Source organism: Stenella coeruleoalba (assembly GCF_951394435.1).
Source record: "Stenella coeruleoalba genome assembly, chromosome: 8".
Taxonomy (NCBI): Eukaryota; Metazoa; Chordata; class Mammalia; order Artiodactyla; family Delphinidae; genus Stenella; species Stenella coeruleoalba.
In genome coordinates this window covers 38281896-38303396 of record NC_137154.1, presented here as the reverse complement: position 1 = coordinate 38303396, position 21501 = coordinate 38281896, and the positions used below count along the sequence as shown (strand labels likewise).

Sequence of the window (21501 nt, the reverse complement as noted above, 5' to 3'; positions counted from 1 at the left end):
CCACTGTCTTTCCCCACTAACTGAGCCCAGAGGATGCATGTAGTACCTGTTCCAGAAGACGCCCCCCGAGACCTTCTGCATCTCCCCCAGGGTGGCTAGGAGGAGTGAGGACTTGCCGCAGCCCACCTGCCCCACGATCATGGTCAGCTGGCCTGCAGGGAGGGAGGGCGGCAGATGGGACTGGGGCCAGGAGGGAGTCTGAACAACCACCACCCGGAAAGACAGACAGACAGATATACCCAACCCCGGGGCCCCCATTTGCTTTCCTCCTACCTAGAATCCCCAGGGAGTCCTTTGAGCTTTTCCTTCTGGAAACCTACATCTTACCTCTGGCTCCCCAGGTCCTTCCTCCTTCCTACTGCTTATCCCCCCCGCCCCTTCCTAAGCACCTGCTTCTCCTTCCAGTGCTCTCAAGTGTGCCCAGCACCTCCCAGTCCCAACAAAGGGCACCCTTTCCTTCCCACTTCCATGCTTTGCTCCTGCTGCCTCCCCTGCAGAATGTCCACGCTGCCTCATGGCTCGAGGCACCCTGCTCATTCTCAGAATCCCCGCCTCTTCCACTATGACTTCCCTGGCTACTGGGGATTGCTTTTCCTTTTGTGAAGCACCCATTCTGTCTGCAACAGATGGCCTGACATCAAGGTCCCGCTCTCTTGCCCTGTCCTTGCTGTTGCACTGCTGCCTAGCACATGGACTCCTCGGGGAAGTAGCCCACCCCCTCTCTAACCTTCATACCCTAGAGCACACACCAAGAGTGCACATAGAGCAGGTACTCAATCAATCCTGATTTTTCTTTTTCTCCCCATGTCACTCAGGGGAGCGTGGGAAGGGAGCACTTCAAACACGACTCCAAGGGGGACACCCCCAGACCATGATAGAGGGGTGAGCTGGGCCATACCTCGGGGGATGCAGATGGTGATGTTGGACAGTGTGGGGATTCCATCGGGGGTCCACGTGAAGAAGCCTCCAATGATCTTCGTTGGCGGTACCCCAGCCCCGGAAGAGAACAGAAAGGCAGCTGGGGTCTCAGTGTGAATAGTCCGTCGCCTCCCCTCCCCCATGAAAGCCAGAAAACACCGATTCCAGTCCCCAGATCACTTCCAAGGCAGGGGAGTGGGGGAATGGCCTTCTCGTGCAGACCTCTCTACCTGAGGCACCCTCCCCAGAGGACTGCTACAGGTCCCCCCACTTGGTGGAGATGGAAGCATTGTCCCTGGTCTCAGGACTCCTATGGACTCTGCAGGCAGCCAGGTGACCTCCAGGGCAGAGGGCTCAGCACACAGGTCTCTGGCACTTCAGATTTAGTGTTTCCTCCTGGAGTTGGCACTGGGTGGCGAGCGTCGGGCTGCGGGGTCTCAGACTCACCTGGACACAGCAGTTGTCAGCATCCCCATCTGCACTGGGGGTCAGGCTCTGCAGCGGACCCATGATGCCCCGACAATCCTCCCAGGCTGGACGCTTGCGATTCACAACCTTGAGGGGCTGGGGATGGTTAGGAGGAGGTGAGGGCCCAGGGGCTGGGAGCTGTGCAGGGAAGGGAGCTCCCCCCCAGTGAGGACAGGCTGAGGCAGGACCAGCAGGGAACGAGCTGCATGCATTAAAGAAAAACACTGTGTGTGTGGCGGGGAGGTATGGCAAGGGGACGCTGGACACTCACCACCGCCTGGTACTTGCTGGCCTGGCCCCGGGGCTCGGGCTCCCGGGGAGCACACTGCTCCTCGCGGATCTCTGCGCTGGACAGGAACTCGCTCAGCTTCTGCACGCTGCAGAGGAAGTGCAGACACCCCTCACCCTGCCCAGGGCAGAGGGGAGGGGAGAGGGAGGAGGGCGAGGCCTGAGAGAGCAGCTCTGAGAAGATGCCAGGTTCTAGGTGTGGCCCTCAAAAAGCCCACACTGGAGGGGACAGACAGGGGGCATCCCATGGGGGGGCGATAGGTGTTACCAAGGTTGGTTAGGGTCTACTAGTCAGCTGGAGTAGGTTAGGGCGTGGATCAGGTGGGATTGGCTAGTTTTAGGGTTAGCGTTACAGTTGGTTAGTCTTGAGTTATTAGACTGAAGGATGTTGGGCTTTACCAGTGACTTTTAGGTTAGTTAGGATTAGGATTGGCTATCAACCACAACTGATATTTTTTGATCGCGTAATATACATGAAACACTGTTAAATATTTCATAAGCACATAATTTAATCCCCATAATATAATTTGATCTTGCTGGGGGAGGTGTGGAAGAGGTATTATTCCCAACTCATGGAGGAAAAGGCTCCACCCCTGGGATTTCTTTATGGACTCAGAGGAGGTTCCGGAAGCTTCACTCTTTTGATTCATTCTCTCTTATCCCTGGGGGTGGGCAAGACGCCTGGGGAATCTTGAGAATTGTTCGTGTACCCCTCTCCCACCTTTTGCTTAAATGTCCAACAGCCTGGGGCCACCCCCACCCCTGTTTCTGTTCTGGGCATGACACCCCCTCCCCACAGCAGGAGCAGACAGCCAGCCTCGTCCGCTTCCCCCTCTGTCCTTGTTCCAACACACTTGGCAGGGGCTGTGGGGGAGGGGAGGAGCTGGCTTTGGGGTCAACCTTCAGGCTGTGTCCTGTTCCCACTTTCAGCCCAGAGTCTGGTCTCCCTCTTTAAAAAGGGCTTAGCGGGCTTCCCTGGTGGCGCAGTGGTTGAGAGTCTGCCTGCCGATGCAGGGAACACGGGTTCGTGCCCCAGTCCGGGAGGATCCCACATGCCGCAGAGCGGCTGGGCCCGTGAGCCATGGCCGCTGAGCCTGCGCATCCGGAGCCTGTGCTCCGCAATGGGAGAGGTCACAGCAGTGAGAGGCCCGCGTACCGCAAATAAATAAATAAATAAATAAATAAATAAATAAATAAATAAAAAGGCCTTAGCTATCCTGATGATGGTTACATGAGAACGGTTTACATAGAAATACTTCTGACTCAGGCAAGGGATTTCCCATAGGTGTAGCATCCTTGAATCTGTGGGTTCTACACAGAATCACAGGCTGGGGTGTGGGTGGGGGAGGAGGGCTGATCATTAGAAGTCACAATGCCATGGCCAACAGGAGCTAATCCCTTTCCAGCCGGCTACTCCCTAGTCAGATACTCCTATGACCACAGTTCTACTGCATTATGACCCCTTCCATCCTTGACCCTCCTTCCATCAGCTACTTCATTCCAACAGCTACCCCTCCCTGCCAGCTGCCTCAGACTTGCCAGGGTCCCTGAGACAGGGGTGTCACTTCCCTCAAGGCTGAAGGGGCTTGGGTACAGAGGACATTCGTTACTGTCTGGTCCCATTGGTGATGAGAAAGGACACAGCCAGCTCTCCCCAGTGGCACGACTGGCCCTTGCTTTCAAGGAGCTGTTTCAAAGGCCTAAGGAGATCTTCGCACTCCAGCTGTGGCATTCTCCAGCCAGAGCCTCAGCCTTCTACCTTCAGGCTTTCACTCCCAAGAAGGCAATGCCTCTGGGAGAGGGGCAGAGTCACCACTGGGCTCTAGAGCCCAGAGGTGGGGCCTCCCAGAGTGCGAGCCAACTGGGGAAAGGGTGTACAGGCACCTGGAGGGAGCTGCTCCACTGAGCGGGGCTGTGAAGGCGCTGAGACCCGTGGAGAGAACAGGGGATGTTCAGCTTGGGGAAGACCAAGATTTTGGGGATACCTTCTGAAATCTGAGGGGCTGTCACGTGGGGGAGGGATGGCGCTCATTCTGTGGGGCCCCGGAAGGCAGAACTAGGACCAATGGTTAGAATTGATGAGGTTATACCAAATTTGGCTCAATGTTGAATTTTCCTTTTTATGGAGTTCTCTCGGAGGTGACACTCTCCTTGCAGGATGTAAGCACGTTGGCTAGTCCTTCTCAGGGACTAGAGGGAGGGAAGCTACACATGGCCCATGTCCCTCTGACCAACCACAACCAGCTTCAGTGAAGCCCAGATCAACGGGCAGGCATGTCCTGGGACCAAACAGCTGTGGTTATAGCAGTGACCAGAGTGAGCCCTGGGGCCGACACGTGAGCGGCCTGACCACTGCCCTTGCTGGACCCTCCTCTCACCTGACCAGAGCTTTGACTGTGGACCGGACCACACTGGACAGCAGGAACAGTGGCGTCACCAGGATGTGGAAGAGGGAGAGGGAGGCAAAGGCTACCGAAGGGGAGAAGTCGGCCTCTTTGAAGAAGCTGACGTGGCCCACGAAGGTCTGCGGACAGAGGCACACATGCGACAGAGCAGAGCGTGACTCAGCGTGTGGGCCCCTCCCGCACTGGCAGCCCTCAGCCCTGGGAAGGAAATGAGAGGCGGGAAGCAGGGGACCTAGGGGACCTTTGGGTTGGAGACACCACCATCCTCACAGCCATCTCATGGAACCATCCCTCCCTGCCCTGCCTCCTTCATTCCAGGAATGACCAGGGAGGAGCCCTCAGGGTAGGTCAGCTCTACCCTCTCAGACTGTAGTCCTCCGTCGGAAACGTAAACACGATCATCACAAAACCACCTCTTCACCTGCCGCCTGCCCCCCAGCCTCCGGGTACCTGGCTCGGCTCCGTGGCCTCTGCTACCCAGAGTTCCCCAGGGAACCAGGCCAGGAACCAAGTCAGTGAGTCACGTTGAAAGTGAATTCCCAAGTGTGACTGACAGGCTGTGAGCTCGCCACAGTTCAGGGACGCCGGCCCCGGGGGAAAGTCACAGCAGCCAGGGATGGGAGCCCCGGGTGAGGGGCTGTGGGCATGGGGCCTTTCTGAGGGGCGCACTGCCGGCCCCCACTGTTCAGCTCCTACTCAGCTTTGGTCAAAATTGCTTTAGAAAACCACCATTGTCATATTTAATGGCATGGAGAATTCTTCGTGTCATATTCTTAAATTTTAAAAAGCAGTTTACAAACCTGCATAGGAAGCACAATCCTAATTTTGTAAAAATGTTGTATTCTGTGAATCAAAAAAAGACTGGAGAAAAACACATTAACTTTGTTGCCAGTGGGATTATGGGTGATTTAAGTTCTCTTTGCCCTTTCCCTTCTGTATTTCCCAAAATTTCTACAAAAACATTGTAGAAATTTTTACTTTTATAATGAAGAAGTCTCACTTTTATAATGAAGAGGTTTGATAGTTGTTTTTGTTTTTTCTTTTAAAGAAAGTTTAATTGCTCTAGAGACTAAGCGTCAGGTCTTCCAGGCCAGGGGTTGGAGGTCCTGTCTGCCTGGAGTGGGGCAGTGGAGGAGGGACTGGCTGCATATATAGACTCTCCATCCAGCACCCTATTCTCAGTCCTGCTGCTGAGCCCATCTTCCGAAGCCCCTGTGCAGAAAGGCCAAACCCTGGGCGACTCTCACGCCAGACAGCCTTCCCCACCCCGCCCAACCAACTCTCACCGGGAGACGAAGAAAGGATCCACTTACGATGAGGACGGCTGCGATGGGGATGGCCGTGTTCATGAAAACTGCGGAGGAAGCACAGGGGGAGTTTAGTGGGAGGAAGGAGACGGCTGGAAGTGAAGCTGCCCAGGTTGGTGTGAAGGCAGGGCAGCCTCTGGGGTCCCTTCCCCAGCCTGCGGGATGGAGCTGGGCAGAACTCTAGCTCTGTGGCACCTCCAGCTCCTAACGTGTGTCCCTCAGGACGCTTATCTCCATCACTGAGACTTAAGCCTTTAAATAAAGGTTGAAATGCTCTTACTCTGCTCCATGTGGACAGTGTGAAGAAAGCCCTGTGAGAAAGTGGCAGGGGAAGGGATTGGAGAGCTGGTGGACTGTGGTCAACCACGAGGTCAGCAGCACGTGTTTCTGGGGGCACCAAGTTGCTACTCCTTCCTCTACGTCTGGTCCTTGAATCCCTGGCTCACTCTGAGGCCGAGAGGCTTCCCAGTCTCCCATGGCTCTTAGGAAGGATTTCAAACTCATTCACACTGAGGTATTAGTGACTGAGGACAGCTGGAAGCAGGGTCTGCCTTAGCTCTAAGGCTGACAGCCCACGCCCAGGTGGGACAGTTGGTTTGCTGCAACAGAGGCCCTCTCCTTATTCTGTTTATGGTGTGGCCCTCAGGCTCTTCATAGGGACCCCAAAGAGCAAAGAGATCTGGACTTAAAGTCAGAGAAGGGCGGAGTCCCCATTATTTCTAAGCTGTGTAATCTTGGGCTGATCGTTCACCTTCTCTGAGCCTCGGTTTCTTCACCTGATTTTTGCAAACTTGTACTTACTTGTTCACATACTCTGGCTCTCTCCAAGGTGAGAGCAGGTAATGAAGGGAACAGGCCTCTGTGATGCCTCAGTGCTACCTGAGTATTATACCTCATGGGCTGCTAGCTTAGCCCTGCTCCTCTGGTCCAAGCTGTGAGATGCCCAAGAGTGCCCTGACCCCAGGCCAGAACTTCCAGAGAGAGTAGCCCTCCTGGAGTAAGAGACGCCCATCCTAGCTGCCACCTTCCCACCTCCTCCTCCTTCCTTCCAGCAGCCTCTTCCAGGCCAGCGCAGAAAGGAGTCTGGTTCTGATATTAGCTAAATTAAAGGAGGAGCCAGGAGCCAGGAGCCAGAGGCCAAGGGCAGAGCCTGTGCACATGGCCCCTGTTTAATGAATGGCGAAGTGTCTGACACTCTGAAGAATTCCAGACCATCAACACCATTCCGAGAAGCTGATTGTCTACTTACTCCAAGAGTCCTGCACCACCTAGTACATACATGGAGATGTGGAACCCCAAGGGAGTGGAAGAACGTGGTCCCCGTTCTCAGGGGGCTCCCAGTCTGAGGAAGGAGATAGGAGGAACTATGCTCCCAGGAGACACCTTATAGGACGGGGAAAGAGGAAACATGCCCATATGGGGTTCCCAAGCAGATAGGAAAGATATTGTGCCCATCTTTGGGGAATCCCCAATCTATGCGCCCTGCCATTGGAGGGCTCCCTGTCTCATGGAGAAGATATGGCTGGAGCCCTTGGGGCACTGCCAATCTCTCCGACCACAAGGCTTTTTATCAACACTAATATCACACATGATGGTGATTTAATTGCCCTTCTTTTTTTTTTTGCTGTACGCGGGCCTCTCACTGTTGTGGCCTCTCCCGTTGCGGAGCACAGGCTCCGGACGCGCAGGCTCAGCGGCCATGGCTCACGGGCCCAGCCGCTCTGCGGCATGTGGGATCTTCCTGGATCGGGGCACGAACCCGTGTCCCCTGCATCAGCAGGTGGACTCTCAACCACTGCGCCACCAGGGAAGCCCTTAATTGCCCTTCTTGATGAAGGTTCCATGGTCTCCTGGTGCCCACCTCAATGCCACAACCCTCCCTCACAGCCCTCTCGTACTGCAGGGGGCAGGATAAGCATTATTGGTTTTCCCACAGCATAAGGAACCCAGATCTGGGACATAGGACAGAGCATGGCCATCACTGGCTGGGGAGAGGGAGGGAGAGGAGGATGTCCATCAGGCCTGGGCCATTGACCATCACCAACGATGAAGCTGTAAAGACAGTTAGCTTCGTCCCTCCCCTTCAAGGCAGTTCCTCCAGGGAGCTCCCTCAGGCAGGGGCCACCTTCCTCTCCTGCCCATCCTGTCAAAAGGTACCTGTGCACCCCACCTCGGCCCCTGCCCCAGGCCAAGACCCCTCCCCCACACACGGGGGGGCTCAACTCCCAGCTGAAGAATAGGCTTGGAAGTTAGATTATAAATTGGTACAACTCGCTCAGAAAGCAGTCTGGTGCTTTGTAGCTAGAGCTGCACAGGAGTTCAGACTTCTGATCCTACCATCCCTCTCCTGGAAATTTATCCTGAATAATCACTCAAGAGAAGCACAAAGCCCTCAGCAAGATGCTGTTAGCTGCAGCACTGCCTGTCACAGCAACACAAAAACCACAACCACAGCAACGAACCCCTGAAACCAAGTAAACTGGAAACATCCAACAGGATCAGCTGTTTTAGTAAATGAGGGAAAAAGGCAACTCCGGGGAGCCTCCATTTTCCCGAACCACGTAAGGGCCGATGGGACATTAAAGGCAGCGGAGGAGTGGGAAATATAACCAAGAATAGATTTCTCTCCAACTTTGGCATGGGGTGGGCTGACTCACTTAGATTTGATCTAGGAAACAATGAAAAAAAGAAGGACATGACAGTGCTCAACCCTTGAATGTTAGGGAGTAGGGAATACTGTTAAATAACACTAAGTGAAAGCAGAAGATTATGAAACGATGTGTGAGTGTGATGCTGTTATGGAAAAGTTTAGTTGCATGTAGGCAGGTCAGAAAGGCCACCTTCAAGAGGGAAAGCCTTTTTGTAATGGAGTAGAGATAAGGGTACCTATTGTTTTAACACTGCCCCTCCATCCTTTAAGAAATATTCATTCAGAAATTCTTTTTTGAGGGTCTCCGCTGTTTCAGGCATTGTGTTGTGTTCTGGGGGTTCCGTAGTGAACAACTGTGTCAGCTTTTCATACCCCCCAAACAAAACAAAACAACAGATCAACTGAAAACAAAGCAGGGCTCAGATCAACTGCTCCCCCGCCTGCTGCCCGCCGCCCGCAGGGCTTTGGCCAAGGAATGCTGTCTGGCCTTGTGGGTGGCAGTCCCCCCACGCACTGCAATAGCAGGAGCTTTTCATTTGCAAAATATTGATAAATATTTCAGAAGCCATGCACGGGGAGGCACAGTGAGCCATTTGTGCCTCTGGTTAACTTCACCCCCTCCCCTACCCAGGGCCAGGGGAGGAGCTGCCAGCTCACAGTGACTGCAGGCTGCACCTGTAGGAGGGGAAAGGCATTTCGAAGTGAACAGAGCTATTCAGTCCGGTAGTCAGTCTGAAGTCAGCAGAGGGAAGGAAAGTAGGCAGTGGCGTGTGTCCGGCGCTGGAGGTGGTGGAAGCGAGGCTGGAGTTGGTGGAAGCGAGGCAGGAGGCTCACAGCCACACTGATTGCGGCTTCCAGCTCTCCCTCAGACACCCAAACCCCCCCGCCAGGCTATGCATCAGCAACCCACTGTGGCTGTACCAGCTGGTGGAAGGAAGGGCAGACGCTGAAGTTCAGAGAAGCTGGAGAAGGAAGGGGGACCAGGTCTGGAGGTCTCCTTGTCCCCACACACTGGCTGTTCTGAGTCAGGGCCTCCGCCGAGGAGGAGACGCTCGCCAAGAACAGCCAGGGCCTGGGTTGCGGGGAGGGGCAGGTGCTGGGTGCCCTGTGAATGGGGTTCACAGGCACCATCCTGCCCACCCCACACCTCCATCCGAGCTTGGGGGCTTGTTTTTTGCTTTTCAAAACATAGCATGAGGCCAGTCACATTCATTTGATGTGAACCACCTGACTGTGGTTCAGACCCAGGTGGGAAGAGGGAAGACCCCTGACCACAGAACACTGGAAGAGATGGCAGACCCACCTTTCCTTTAAAATCCTTCAATGCCTCTCCTGCCTCAGGAGAAAACCCAGCACACAAGGTCCTGCGTGATCTGGTCTCGTTACCCTCTCCTCACCGTGATATACTCGAGTCTTGGACACACCCGTCATCCTTTTCACCTTTAGGCCTTTGTGCCTGGAACATTCTTCCCTCACTTGGCTGACATGGGATCCTATGGGCATCGGCAATGGGTTTCACCGAGCACAAGGCTTCCTTGACACCCACCGCTCCTAAGATGAGGTTGGGTGCCGCTCTGATGGATTCCACTTTCTGTTCCTGTCACTCACGACACAGCTGCCCGTCTGGCTTCCCTACTAGACTGTGAACAGCCTGCCACATCCCCCAGGCCTGGCATAGGGCTTGACACATAGTGGGTGCTCAGTAAATATTTATTAGATAAGAGAACGAAAGAAATAAAGGAGGCCAGGGCCAGGTGTGCCCGTGAAAGAGAACACGGGGGATTTAGAACTGACCCTGTGGCTCTAACCACAGGCACGGCCCCTGTCCACGGCCTGGTCTCCCACAAGACTGCGAGGGTGAGGACCGTGCAGCCCCCTCTCTAATGTCCAGGGCCTCAGGAGCGTCTAGCACAGAGAGGAGGAATGGGTGCTGCACAAAGGACAGAATGAACTGGCAGCATGTCAACTGGTTGACAGTTAGGGCCTGGGACCCCTGTGTCACCCCTGCAAAGCTTTCCTCAAATTTATGGCTGGACTGGACACCTAGAGCTATGCGGGTTCTGCAAGGAAATAAGGGTTGCATTGGTTTCTAAGGGGAGTGAGCACAGCACTCGCTCGCAGCTTTTCCCCACTTTGTCTTCTGCTCATTGAAACCCTGCCTGTGGCAGGTGCAGCCACGCCGCCTCTTGCACGAAGCTCTGTGTGAACTCTGAGGCCGTGCCGGCTTTCTTCTTCTCTGTTCTCTGCCATTTATTGGCTGAGGACCTCAGAGAGTCCTTTCACCTCCCTGAGCCTCAGTCTTCCATGCTGTAAAATAGGACAATAGTGCTACAAACCTCACAAAGTTGTTCGGAGGGTTAAACGAAGTCAGGCTTGCTGGGCAGCAGCGTGGAGCAGGTCCCCGTGGTCGAGAGCTCCCTGCCACACTGTTTCACGGATGTTAGCTCTGACTTCTTAGCAGAGTATAAACTCCTTGAGAACAGGAGCACATCTTTTGGTCTCTTGCGTCCCTCCCAGTGGTTAGCTCAGGGCAGGGCTCACTTAACGCCCTCTGAGTAACTCATATCTGTTTTTCTTCGAGAGGAAATGCTGATTCTGGATTTTGATGGCAGAGAAACTGTATCATTTCCTTTTCACCCCCTTGCTCTGTCCTGCCATGCACCAGCTCAAGGCTCCACAAACAGGAGCTCTCAGTGATGCCACTGTGAGACCATCAGACAGAGTGTCAGAGGTAACCTTGTCTGCCTGACAGTCTGCCTGGTGTACAATGACCAGACTGAAAGCCCAGCAGGCAACACCAGGATGGGCCCCATCAGGACACGTGACTCCAGGGCTCCTTTGCGGCCACAGGACCCCATGGCTGGTGCCAGAGGCGAGAATCAAAGATGCCCCATTACCTCAAGCTTAATGACCTGTGTCCTAATTCTGGGTGACAGGGAGCAGAAGGCAGGAAGTCCAGGAGGAAGTAAATGAAAACACACTCAAAGCATATAACTGCAGCCTGGCGGTGCCCTCACCCTAACTCCCTGTCTCTCCCCAACCCACTGCCGACCAACACAAAGAAACCCATTCCAGCAAGGGCAAACACAGAGCAAACAGCACTTGGCTTTCAAAGCTCTCTCTCCCGGATGGCTCGTCCCCTTCCTCCTCTCTGCCCTCTTCCAAGGACCAGCCTGGGCTGCTCTGTTTATCTCTCTAGGTCACCAAGTACTGGACAGGTGAGGGGCCCTGGGGAGACCCCTGTTTAGCTCCAGAGCCATTGTCATCTCAGCTCTTGACGACGTGGAGCCTCCTTGCCCCAGGTCCTCCTGGCTCCAGACCCTTCACAAAGCCATGGCTAGTCTTCTGGGGGCCCCACAGGACAAAAAGCACCTACTAGACAGGCTTAGTAGGCTAGCCTGGGAACCTAGGCGTCTTATGATGTTGTTTCCATAGGAAACATGTCCCAGCAGGTTGAAGTTTGGATTGCAGGAAATAAGCATACATCTCTTAGAACCAGAGTAGCTGCCACCTGCCCCCACCTGTATGATCAGAGGCTGTCCCTACTTTGCTGTCAGGAATCTTGGGGACCCAGTGCTCCCAATTTCCTTACGGCTTCCCTTCCCTCTCTCCCGTCGTAGCAACAGTGAGCCCGCCCTACTCCACCCTGCCACGTTATTGCCGGGAGGGGGAAGACCTCCCCCACCGCAGCAGTTGTTCCCCCTGATGGGGTGTCTGGAAGCTAGGTGTCTGTAACTCACCGGTCTGTACACAGTGTGGGGTTACTGTTACCACGACCAGGCTCAGGGGTAAGCAGAGCTGACAGAGAGGCTGAAGAGGGCCTAGGGTGTGGACACTGGTTTCTCTGAGCTCCCCAGAGTCTCCTGCCTAATTTCTCCTGTCCTATCAAGTGCTCAGCCCAGGGGTGCTTGGAGCCCACAAGGTCACGGCTGAGGAACCTGGAGTGTCTTGGTGAAGAATCTAGGAAGACTGCCATGCTCATCGCTCCATTCTGAGAAAATCAGCTCTTAGCAGGATTTTCTGCAGAAGGGTGTCATGGCTGGTGCCATGATGGTGGGTGGCCTGGCCACTGGTGCCTGGACCAGGACGCCATGGTCTGACCGGACACAAGGAAGTGCTCAGTGCAAGCCCCACCTTGTGAGAACCTTCAGGTTGGACGCTGGCCACTTGAGCCCACCAGACCCCCTCGCTAGGCAACGTGACTGCCAGGAACCCACAGGTGACCTGAGGGACCACCTCATTCTCCATGCACCTCTCTGGGAGACACATCTGGTGCACCCTCCACTGCTGCCCAGCACTGCCATGCCCACAGGTGTGTCTCTTCCTGCCACACCAAGAGAACCAACTTCAGCCGGAGGGGGGTGGTAGTCGTAGTGTCTACCTCTCTTAATTTCCTTCCCTATTTCCCACTCCTGTCAGAGCCCATGCTGGGATGTTTCTCCTCTATTCAGAGACAATAGCCTGAAAATGGTGCCCATTGTGCCCTCAGTTTTCTTCACCCCACTTGGGTTCCTGGCTCTGGGTGGAAAACAGCATGAGGCTGGGAGTCTAAGAGATTCCAGAGGATCTAGTCTGAGCCAAGCCATTAACCTCAGAAGTGACCTCAGGAAGATGCCCCCCTCTGGGCCTCAATTTCCCATCTGTAAAATGGTTCTCCCAACTTACAAAAACATTTTCCATTTATCTCTCCTTGCCACATTCTGTGTAATTTCCACAGATCTATCTTTTTATTCACAAATTCTCTCTTCAGTTATGTTAATTCATTTAACCTGTACACTGAGCTGTTTTTTGTTTCTTTTTTATTTTTTTCTCTCTGGGGGCTTCCTCTTGGCCCTTCCTACCAAAATGGCTCTTAAACTGGACAGATCAGGGAATCAGAATGAGGTTTTCTAGCTGCTAAATATCTACATCCCAATTATGCACTTGGGCAGTAACCACAAAGGGGTGGATCCATGGAACCACTAGACCAACTGTGAGATAAACTTGGGCCAGGACTCCATCCATCACCTGACCTCTATATGCCCACTCTGACCAGGGGGCCAGCTGAATTAATTTCAATAACTAAATTTTTAATTTTTAGAAGTTCTTTTGGCTTTCTTTTTGCTGGTTTGCCTTGTGCCTTCCTTCAATTATTTTAACACACTTATTTTGTTGGTTTTATTTTGTTTTGTTTTTTGGCCATGCCGTGCAGCTTGTGGGATCTTAGTTCCCTGACCAGGGACCAAACCCTGGTGCTCAGCAGCGAAAGCACAGAGTCCTAACCCCTGGACTGCCAGGGAGTTCCCTTAAAGCACTTATTTTATTATCTCTTTCAGACTATTCTATCATCTCGAGGTATTGAGGAACGAATTCTCCTATTTGCTGACTCTCACTCTGGTGGTACATCTTTTCTGGAGGATTTTTGTTTCTTTATTATCAGCTCATTGTTTAACATGAGTATTTGCCACTGGAGTCCTATGTTCTCTGGAAAATGGTTTTAATATGCGTGTCTTCTGGGACCATAGGAGTTTTACCAGTTTTGGTCTTTTTTTCTCTATTTTCGGGGCTTGGGGTTCCCAAACCACTTGGTTAATGTAAATTCAGTCCCTACACCTGTGAGTACCTCAAGCTTGAGCTTTTGTTCTTTAAAGAGAAATTTTCTACCTCTCATGGCCCCAGGTAGATGAAAGCTTCCTTAAGGCCCTGGCAGCTCAGTCTGACTTATTGAAAAGAAGTCCTCACACTCGGGAGAATTCAAAACTGCTGTTATTTATTCATTTATTGCTGCCTCTCAATAACATATCAGCTTAATAAGACATCAAAGACCACATCTATCTCTCTCATCACTGTACCTTGAGGGCCAGCCCAGGGCCCTGCACGTAGCAGGCTCTCAATACGTTTGCTCGATAAATGGCTGAAGAACATTGATTTCTGGCAGCTCTGCTACAAGAGACAGTTTGAGGCTCTCCTGGACGGGATGATCCCCAAAGTCTCCCACTTCTGCCACCCCTACCTCCTCCCCCAGCCCTGGCACCCTATCCTGGCATGTAAGTAGCTGCACACAGGGCTGGCTGGTTGCGGGGGACTCACTGGAGATGGAGGTGTAGACGGCGAAGGCCCTGAGGCTGGTCATCTCCTTCCTGCGGGTCATCTCCACCCGCGTGCAGAAGATGTTCTCCCAGGCGTACAGCTTGAGCAGTTTGATGCCACGCAGCATCTCGTTGGTCTGTTTCAGCCTCTCGTTGGAATACTCCTGCCAGGAGTCACTGAGTCAGAGAAGGGTTTCTTTTGCCCCCATCCCACCCAAGAGGAAGGAGGTGGGTCAACGCCCTCACCATTTTCCAGCCTCCGCCCAGCCTCCGTCTCCTTGGGGATGCTCCATTAATCCCATTTCACAAAGAAACCGAGGCCTGGACAGCTGAAGTGACCTGCTTAAGGTCAATCATAGTGTGGATGTGTGTGGGGGGCACTGTTTGGTGACATCTGGGGGAAGAGTGAGGAGACCCACTAATGTAAGGGGAGAGGGAGCGGTATGGGGGAAGGATGGGAAAAGGGGGCGCATGCACACCTACAGATACTTACCAGTGTGCTCCGCTGGGCCTGGGAGAGCTTGGTGGCCACAAAATACTGCACTGGAGCCAGCAGAATGATGACAGCTGCTCCAATTAAGGCACTGATTCCAAGGATGTAGTAAAGGAGAATCACACCCACGATGATCTGAGGGAGGGTCATGGGAATGAATTCCCTTTGATCTGGGGGCTTCCCTGCCAGGGGGTATTGGCACCCCCCTCCCCACCCGGTAACCCAGTGCCCTAAAGTGGGACATGCCTTTGTGTCCAGCTTTCAAAAGTTTCTTGTGGGAAAGAGGAGGAGGTGTTACAAAGCAATTTCAGAAGGAGGGACTCACATGATGGGCTCTCACACAAGCAGAGAATTTCTGGGCTGGTAACTAACTGTATTTATCTGCAAGGCTGGCTGAGGCATTAACTCTCTCCATGTCTACTTTTGCAGATGGAGGTCTAAGAGGTGAGTCTGCACAGTGAGTGACAGCACCTTTTGTTCTATTGGCTGGTTTTCAAGGCTGATGGTTCACTCTCATTGGAAAAAAGTGATACGTAAGCAAAGGAGCAAAATAGCTGTATCCATGCCAGACAAAACCAGTCCAGGGTCTAAGAGTTTACTTTTCATCCTTATGCTCCTGGTGTCTTTAATTTTCAGTGGATCTGGTAGGCATCCTCTAAAAAGAGAATTCATTCTGTTTCTAGCTCTATGTAAATGACAGCTGACTTCTGAATATTTATGAGAAGTATAAATTACTCTTGCCAGCCCCCAAAGCATCACGATGACAACTTCTCAGGTCGCCTTCAAAGGCAGACGCTTCTAAATTCAGGACTTATTCTAGAGGAACAGATGTGCTGCTTCCTTAAAAGAAAACAAAAGTGTGTCTGGGTTGGCCCTGCACTCCCCGAGCCCTACACCAAATTGGCACTAGGCTCCTGCACCATCTCAAGGGCCAAAGAGCGGGTGGGTGGCTCTGTTGTGTCTATTAGTTAGAGAATGCCTCCTGCATTAGCAGGTTCCTAGAGGGCGGGTAAGTGACCCCTTTACCACCTGCCTCCCAGTGTTTAACTGATGTTAAATGCTGGCATGGATGGGCAGAGGAGCACATTAGGAGATGAAAAACCTTCCTACTCTTGCTGGCCCCCACTCCCATCATCCCTCTGGAAAACTATCCCTGGCCTCCACTCTTTCCATTAGCTGTCCTCATTTGGAGGCAGTCGGGGTGTTGTTTAGCAACTTGGGTAGAGCAGGATACCAGGGAAGCTCTCAGACCACTGCCAGAGTCACCGCCAGGGCCCCGGCTGGGGGGTCGGTGTCTGCACGCCCACCACCTCCAAGGCTGGCAGCTGCTGGGGCAAGAGCTGGGGATGTGACGACTTCTACTGCCACCAGGCTCCTCCTCACACTTCAGCCACCCTTTGTCACGCTCCCCAGACCCTTCTGCCCCCTCTGCCCTTCTGCAGGGGTCTGAATGGACCCTGTGAGAGAACATACCAGAAATCAGGGATTCTGAGTGTGCAAAGCAAGTGTGGGGAATAAAAGGACTATTTTATCTCCTAGTCTCAGGCTAGGAAAGCAATCTCAGGTAGTGGTGGGGAGATCACAGTCCCAGGAGTCTGCAGCCGAGTTTGAATGCAGTCCCAGCATTTACTGGCAGTGCAATCTTGCATCTCAGCACCTTCATTTTTAAAATGGTAATTTTAATTGCCGCCTTAGCAGGACTGTTGTGAAGATTAAATGAACATATATATGATAAGAACCTAGAATAGTGCCTGACACTTAGCTGGAGACAAGGTGGCTGACCTTTTTTTAAAGATCCTTTTTTGATGTGGACCATTTTTAAAGTCTTTACTGAATTTGTTACAATATTGCTTCTGTTGTTTATGTTTTGGTTTTTTGGCTGCCAAGCCTATGGGATCTTAGCTCCCCCCACCAGGGATCGCAGGGATCGAACCAGTACCCCCTGCAGTGGAAGGCAAATTCTTAACTACTGGGCCACCAGAGAAGTCCCTGACCCTCCTTCTTAAAAACAAACAAACAAGTCTCATGGGATCTCTGTCACTAGGGAACCACAGAAAGGCGATACCTGGGTATGGTGCTCCTACCAGCTCACTGTGTGGCCCAGGGTAAGGTCCCTGCCCTCTCTGGGCCTCTGATGCCCATGGCATGAGGAAGCACAGAGGTCCCCACTCTGGCCAAGATCTTTGACATGGCTGTCAATAAGCTTCAGGGGGCCCGCAAAGCCCCTTAAATTGTAGGCAAGATGTGTGAATGCACATTTGTTTTTCTGAGAAGAAAGTTTCATTAGGTTTTCAGAAGTAGATGTAGATCAGTGGTTGCTTAGAGCTGGGGGCAGGGATGAGGAGTGACTGCCAGGGGATGTCGGTTTCTTTTTGGGGTGATGAAAGTGTTCTAAAATTGTGATGATGTTGCACAACTCTGTAAACATGCAAAAGTGAATTGTACACTTTAAATGGGTGAATTATATCTCAATAAAACTGTTATTTAAAAAAGTATATGTGAATAAAAAAGATTACAAATCAGGGTGAGCCCCTGGGGACAAAGGAACAGGGGCTCCTGAGCTAATTTCAATACCATCAAAAGCCTCATGTGCCCTGTGGCCAACCAGGCTCCACATGGAATCCTGACCTGGTCAAAGGAATTGTATCAATTCCGGTGGTAACACTGTGTCTTGAGGCTGGTCAAAGCTATAAGGGCAAAGGTACAGTCTTTGAGGAATTAAAACAGAAAATCAAATGATTACTTCATGATAAATAAGGAAATGTAAGTACTTTGTGGACGTAAAAATTCTTACCTAATCTCCCCCCCCCATCCCCCCCACCCCACCCCCAACCCCGGTGTTGTGAGAGTTAATTACACAAGTGAGACAGGCTGGGCAGGCCAGGCACAGGGCAGGGGCTATCAGCTATTAGTTTTGTTAGCAATGGTACATGTGCAACAAACACTATTAATGATAGTAACCAGGGACTTCCCTGGTGGCGCAGTGGTTAAGAATCCGCCTGCCAATGCAGGGGACATGGGTTCGAGCCCTGGTCCGGGAAGATCCCACATGCCACGGAGCAACTAAGCCCGTGCGCCACAACTACTGAGCCTGCGCTCTAGAGCCCGCGAGCCACAGCTACTGAGCCCGTGTGCCGCAACTACTGAAGCCCGTGCGCCGCAACTACTGAAGCCCATGCACCGCAACTACTGAAGCCCGTGCGCCTAGAGCCCGTGCTCTGCAACAAGAGAAGCCACCGCAATGAGAAGCCCAGCACACCGCAACGAAGAGTAGCCCCTGCTCACCGCAACTAGAGAAAGCCCACGCGCAGCAATGAAGACGCAATGCAGCCAAAAAAATAAAAATAAAAATAAATAAATAAAATTTAAAAAGTAAAATAATAGTAACCATAACAATGCAGCAGGTCTGGTGGACAAAATCTTCCAAAACGGGTTGTTCAAGGAAACACAAGAGAAACGATGAAAGGCTGTGACTATTAGATGAGCCCTCCAGGCCCTTCTATAGTTTCTGTAGTCACTGATCCATCTTGGCAGAGTGGAGGGGGGCACAGGGATCTGGGTGTTGGTCAGTGGTAACAGGGAATGGTGTATGTGGCTGTTCCCGTAAAAAGGACCATCAGATTTCCTGCCCTACATCCAATCTTGTCTAGCTGCCTCCCTATGCAAGCCTCTCCTTCTGTTTTTCTTTAGTGTCTCTTACATATAAACTTTACAGGTAAGGAAGACCAATATACATCACTTTAGATTAAGGTTTATGGAATCTACATCCCAAGAAGCAATGGATTCTGGATTGGTAAAGTTCTTACATCAAAGTGAGCAAGTTAGAGGGCTGTGATGTTTACTTAGTGACCACTCTATGCCAGGCACTGTGCTTGGTGCTTTGCTTACATTATCTAATTGAATCATCAGAACACCTCCAGAGGGTAGGAATCATCCTCTTTTCCCAGATGAGGAAACCGAGGCTCAGATAGGTTAAGGACTTGAATCAGCCTGCCTCACCCAAGTCTAGACACTTTCTGCTATACCAGGCATCCCCTGTGAAGCCTGCAGGCCCTCTGGGAGTGGATCTTGGATTTCAGTTTCTGGCCTGAGCACCAGAGTGAAGATGCATCTTCAGGCACACGGCAGGAATCGCAGACTCTGTGGCGGAAGAGCTCCAGATGGGAGATGGAGCAGATGAGGCCAGGAGTCAGGTAAACCGTGCCGGGGATTCTCATTCTACTGTTGGGGGAGAATGTGCTTCCTCCAGAGCCAGTCCCAAAAGTTGCCTGGCTTTAGGAAATGCCATGTTTTAGATTTCCAAAATTAACACGGGTTTATTGGAGAATTTAGAAACGCATAAACAAAATAAAAATCGCTTGTAATCCCACCACAAGGACTTTCAGTTCTTTTTTTTCCTGTGTGAATCTGTACAAATATATACATGTGTATATTCCAATTTAGCAGGAAGCACACTGTGAATACTATTTTTAACTTACTCTTTTTGCTTAAAAATACATCGTAAAAAAAAAAAAACATCGTGAACACTTTTCAACGTAATTAAGTACTCTGCTATAACGTAACTTCTAATGTCTGTGAAAGTGTTCCACACATGATTATTCTATACATATTTTTTAAGGTTGGCTACATTTTAAAAGTCTTAGTGACACTGCCTTCTCTGATCATCAAGAGAGATGGCTAGACCACTTGCAGAGTATAAGACAGTATAGACACCCAGGCATACACTCCATGGAGACCCCAAGGGGATAGAAGGTGCAGGCAAACAAGGAATGGAAGATGGTGAGCTTCTGGCCACTGGGCATGTACCAGCGGATTCTGGTTTTGTGTCCCCCAATCCCCAACAAAGCACACATCCCTTACCTGTACTGGCATAGCCCAGAGGTTTGGGCACAAGAAGAAAAACCACATGAGCTGGTTGGTGTCGATGGCTACCAGGTTACAGATCTGCCCGGCAGTCATTTCCCCCATGGATAGGTTGGAGGTGGACAGGTGCATAATTTTATTGTAAATTTTGGTCTGGAAATGAGAGCAGAGTGTTTCACATTTGTCATCGTCAATATCCTAATCACCACCCCAGATGCCATGTGTCTCTAAAGTGCCAGGGGCTTCTCAGACATTCCCCCATGGAGCCCCAGAGCAGCTCTGTAAAGGGCACTGCATGATTGTTCCAGTTTTACAAATGGAGTAACTAAGGCTCAGAGAGGTAAAGGGCATTGACTATAGTTCAAGCAAGTCAGAGAGGCAGCATTCGCGTGAGGAATCTGCTAGCATGGCAAGCTACTTCCCCAGCAAGCAAGGCCTTTCCCTTGGAGACAGGACTTAATTAGCTTTTAAATCTTAAAAGCAGATTTTCACGTCCAGTTGTATTCTTGATTTACCGGAGGTCCGTGGAGAACACAACTTTAGAGCCATAAAAATGACGAAGGGTGGCAGCCATCTGTTTTAATGCGGCTTCTTCACCCGGGAAAGGGGGTATGCTCTGGGGCCAAGTCCTGTCTTAATTGAGCCTTTAAATAAAACAAGGATTCAGCCTGGGAAGGTCTTATGTGAGACAAATGCTTGTGTCGATCAGCCCCAGCACCTTCTGGAGTCTGGCCACCCCAAGGACCTTGTTCTACTTCCCCAGGGTAGATGGGGAGCAGCCATGGCAATGGCTCCCTGTGAACTCCGAACCTAAAAGCTCTATGTGCACGGTGACTGTGCCTCCCAGAAAGATGGCAATTGTCAGGCTCCGTGCCCTTAAACAAGGAAAAATGCATTCCCTTTAGGGATGCCTGCTCTTGAATGAAATTCTACTGTGCATTCTGTTGCAAGGTGGATTCCCAGCCCTTAATTCATCTTTTGTGTAAACCCAGGCTTTTTCATGGGTCAGGTCTGCTTAAAGCATGAACCTGTTCTGTCTTTTACGAGTTTATATATACCATGGGTAAGGTTTAATATAATGGCAATGACATTTTTTGACAGATCTATGCTCATCCTAAGTTATGTGCAATCAGTCTTTAAAGAATAATAATAAATCTAGTTTCAGTGAAGTAGGAACATACAGTAAACTATCAAATAAAGCATTATTAAGACCAGGATATAGAGAATTACATGACCGAAACCTGGTATATGTCAAAAATTATATATAATACAGGAATCTTGCTTCATAACTTTTCATGCAAGAACTGTCGTTGTTCTCAAACTCATGAAGACATAAACCCTTATCTAGAGATTTCTGTAAATCTCGGAAAGGAAGAAGTTTTTCTCTAATTTGCTCCCATAATAAATGCCAGCATTTTCTTTTGGGGACATAATGAATTCGTGCAAAAGATTCAGACAGTTTAATAAAAATGATTACATGCTAATACATTAAAAAACCATATTTGGCTTTTTTAGTATAATTGGAAAATATTGGGCTAGTGTGTGATTTATGACAGAAATAGAAAGTAGATTTAATTACAAAACTGCTTGACTATGAAATTGGCTGCTGTTTGTGGTGATACATGCCTGCCTGTCACTGGAGGGGTCTGGACAGAGTTTGGGACTTTAGAGAGGTTTTCTGAACTAGCAATAGCTTGGTTCTCCTAGATCTGAACCCCTATGAGTCTTAGAGGGTCTTAGATTTTCCTGGGATCTTTCTACCATTCTCACTTGATGACATTCATGAGGAAATGAAAAACCACTGGAGATGGACAGCTTCACAAGCTGTGCACTATACAACTCCAGGGGGCGCCACTCACATGGACTATACCAAGATAACCAGAGTTTGGACCCAGACACAGTCTCCAGCCCAGGCTATACCCTTCTCTTCTCAGTTCCTTTTCTGCAATGCCTCTGATCCTGGCTCCCAGAGGACCAATCAATGTTCATGATTCTGAGAAACATTTCTGAAGAATGAGCTGGCTTTGGGATTTAGTCACAA

The 21501-nt window shown here is 51.1% G+C and overlaps 1 protein-coding gene across 11 annotated transcripts in view; it reads right to left on the bottom strand.

The window, feature by feature from the left end:
* Positions 1–21501, bottom strand: part of ABCC8 (ATP binding cassette subfamily C member 8) — a 77093-nt gene that overhangs the window by 31182 nt on the left and 24410 nt on the right. For 7 of the 11 annotated variants that reach the window (XM_079928264.1, XM_079928259.1, XM_079928267.1 and 4 more), the window contains 9 exons: positions 19458–19613; positions 14598–14732; positions 14106–14268; positions 5366–5433; positions 4053–4198; positions 1658–1763; positions 1366–1482; positions 899–974; positions 47–152 (listed from right to left, as the gene is read on the bottom strand). In XM_079928264.1, the coding sequence (XP_079784390.1) occupies positions 47–152; positions 899–974; positions 1366–1482; positions 1658–1763; positions 4053–4198; positions 5366–5433; positions 14106–14268; positions 14598–14732; positions 19458–19613 (1073 nt within the window). Of the gene's footprint in view, positions 1–46; positions 153–898; positions 975–1365; positions 1483–1657; positions 1764–4052; positions 4199–5365; positions 5434–8711; positions 9208–14105; positions 14269–14597; positions 14733–19457; positions 19614–21501 lie in introns of those variants that run through there. The other 4 variants (XM_079928269.1, XM_079928270.1, XM_079928266.1 and 1 more) reach the window with 3 other exon arrangements.